This window comes from Odontomachus brunneus, unplaced genomic scaffold, assembly GCF_010583005.1.
Source record: "Odontomachus brunneus isolate Ranch 3 - 2012 unplaced genomic scaffold, Obru_v1 Obru_scaffold_504, whole genome shotgun sequence".
NCBI lineage: Eukaryota > Metazoa > Arthropoda > Insecta > Hymenoptera > Formicidae > Odontomachus > Odontomachus brunneus.
The window spans coordinates 17529-19620 of record NW_022639954.1 but is presented as its reverse complement, the minus strand read 5'-3'; the positions used below and the strand labels follow the sequence as shown (position 1 = coordinate 19620).

The 2092-nt window shown below is 30.7% G+C and overlaps 1 protein-coding gene across 1 annotated transcript in view; it reads right to left on the bottom strand.

Moving 5' to 3' along the window:
• Positions 1 to 87: 87 nt before the first annotated feature.
• LOC116853729 overlaps positions 88 to 2092 on the bottom strand; it is a 4852-nt gene continuing 2847 nt past the window's right edge. The window contains exons 3-4 of the mRNA XM_032834907.1: positions 1353 to 1497; positions 88 to 206 (exon numbers count right to left, since the gene is read on the bottom strand). Of these exons, the coding sequence (XP_032690798.1) occupies positions 1358 to 1497 (140 nt within the window). The 3' untranslated portion in view covers positions 88 to 206; positions 1353 to 1357. The remainder of the gene's footprint in view (positions 207 to 1352; positions 1498 to 2092) is intronic.

The window sequence follows — 2092 nt, the reverse complement described above, 5'->3', positions numbered from 1 at the left end:
TTTATCATAATGCGTCACTTTTTGAGCTGTTAAAATCTTCATTTTTTTTTTATGGGTCATAGGAGATAAGACGTTATACCCACAAGTGGAACCCACGAATTTACAGTACACTACATTATAGCGCAGCGTTTCCATACGTCCCCCATCATCTGACGAGATTAGAAGTTCAGGACTGCGCAATCTCCATGACGTATTGAAAGCTGAAACTGGTAAAATACAAGATATACGGAGTGTTCCGCTATAAGCAGCCGCATATTTTTACCTTCTGAAAGAGATAATCCATAATAAATATGTATTAAATTAAATTTTAACTAAATTCTATTGTGAGCACATAACGGTTGTCCATAAAAATTATTTAAGTTAAAAAACAAAAAAGTATGTACAATTTTTTATAGTAATATGGATGTTTTGATAATGAAAGTTGTAGTGCTATTTATAACGAATACAATGATGTATGATACAGTGGAACTATTTTACGAGTTCTATAAGTTTCACAGGTAGCTATTACTTTTACATTTTCGTTCCTGCCGTGTGTGAACCAACTTACATTAGCGGTTGATATATCTGTCATCTGATTTCGATATTAAATTTTACGTTACGTTTATCAACCGTAATGTGCAGTAATGTCGGAAGTTGGACAAACGGCAGGACCAAAAAGGTAAAAGTAGTAGCCACCCGTGACACTTGACACCGACAAAATTTGTTGAACTTGTACAATAATTTCATTATATCGTACATCATTATATTCGTTTTAAATAGCGTTGCAACTTTTATTACATCAAAATATCCATATTACAATATATTATCATAAAAAATTACATACCTCTTAGTTTTCTAACTAAAATAATTTTCACGGGCAACCACTGTGCAACAGAGTTTATATATAGAAAACCATTTAATTAACATAATACCACCATTTAATTAATATATTACCACCTATAATATATAATACATAATTTATTAATTTAACACATATTTATCATGGTCTATCTTTTTTAGTTTAGAAGGTAAAAGGGAGTGATCACTCATAGTGTCACGCTATATTTAATTTCGAGAGTTGTTTATGTGGCAATATAGAGACATGCGTTTATTTTATCTAACGAACTCGCGTCAACGCGAGCGTTAAAAATCGTTTTCAGTTTATATGAAAGTACAAATACAAAGAGTGAGCGTATTTCCGATAACGTGCAGAATCGAAGCAGATAGGATATGATAATGATAGTGATATAATTACAAATTTATCCGCAAATTTATGTTAACACTATCAATTTATTAAAATTGCTATTACTAATATATTGTTTTTAAAGTCGCGGAAGTAACATGTTGACAACAAAAGAAAATGTTGGACTTACATGAATTAATCGTCTTCGTTGTGTGAGTCTGTATTAGGTTGTACATTTCTTTCGTTTTCTTCTTCGGAGTCATTCCAATAATCGCGCGTTGTTCTAGCACGTTGCTCCTTATCATTAGATACACGTATACTGATTCGGTGCCTCCCTAGCAAACACAGAACATAACTGTGATATAACACAGGAGTAACATGTAATATAATTGCTGTTATACGTTATTAATATTGAGATTACTTAATTTCCTTTATAACTGTGATATAATTATGTTACAAAACTATTATGTTATTATGTTATTTACTGGCTAAGTTGCATCAACAATATAACAGCAACATAACTTTAATATAACATGTTATATAAGAAGTCTAATGTTTGTCAAGTCAAAGTTTGCATTACATTTCAGTTGTGCAATATTTTTATACAAAAATATAAAATTATATTTTATATTTCTTGTATATAAAATGTGATATTTTAATATATGCAAGGATTGTTATCACGATATTGTAAAACTAGAGTTCTTACAAAAAGAGTCTAATCATAACTGTTATGTAGGACAAAACATGTTGAAACGCTAAAAGACGTTTCAGCCGAAATGCATGTATTGCATAAACGAACATTGCGAAATACGGCAAATAAATCAAAAGTGCACGCGCTGCAGAAACATCACGTTACACTTTTGAATTGTTAGGTAATTAGGTCGGTAACCTAATTCCCTAATTTCATGAATGATATATAAAGAGTTGGAC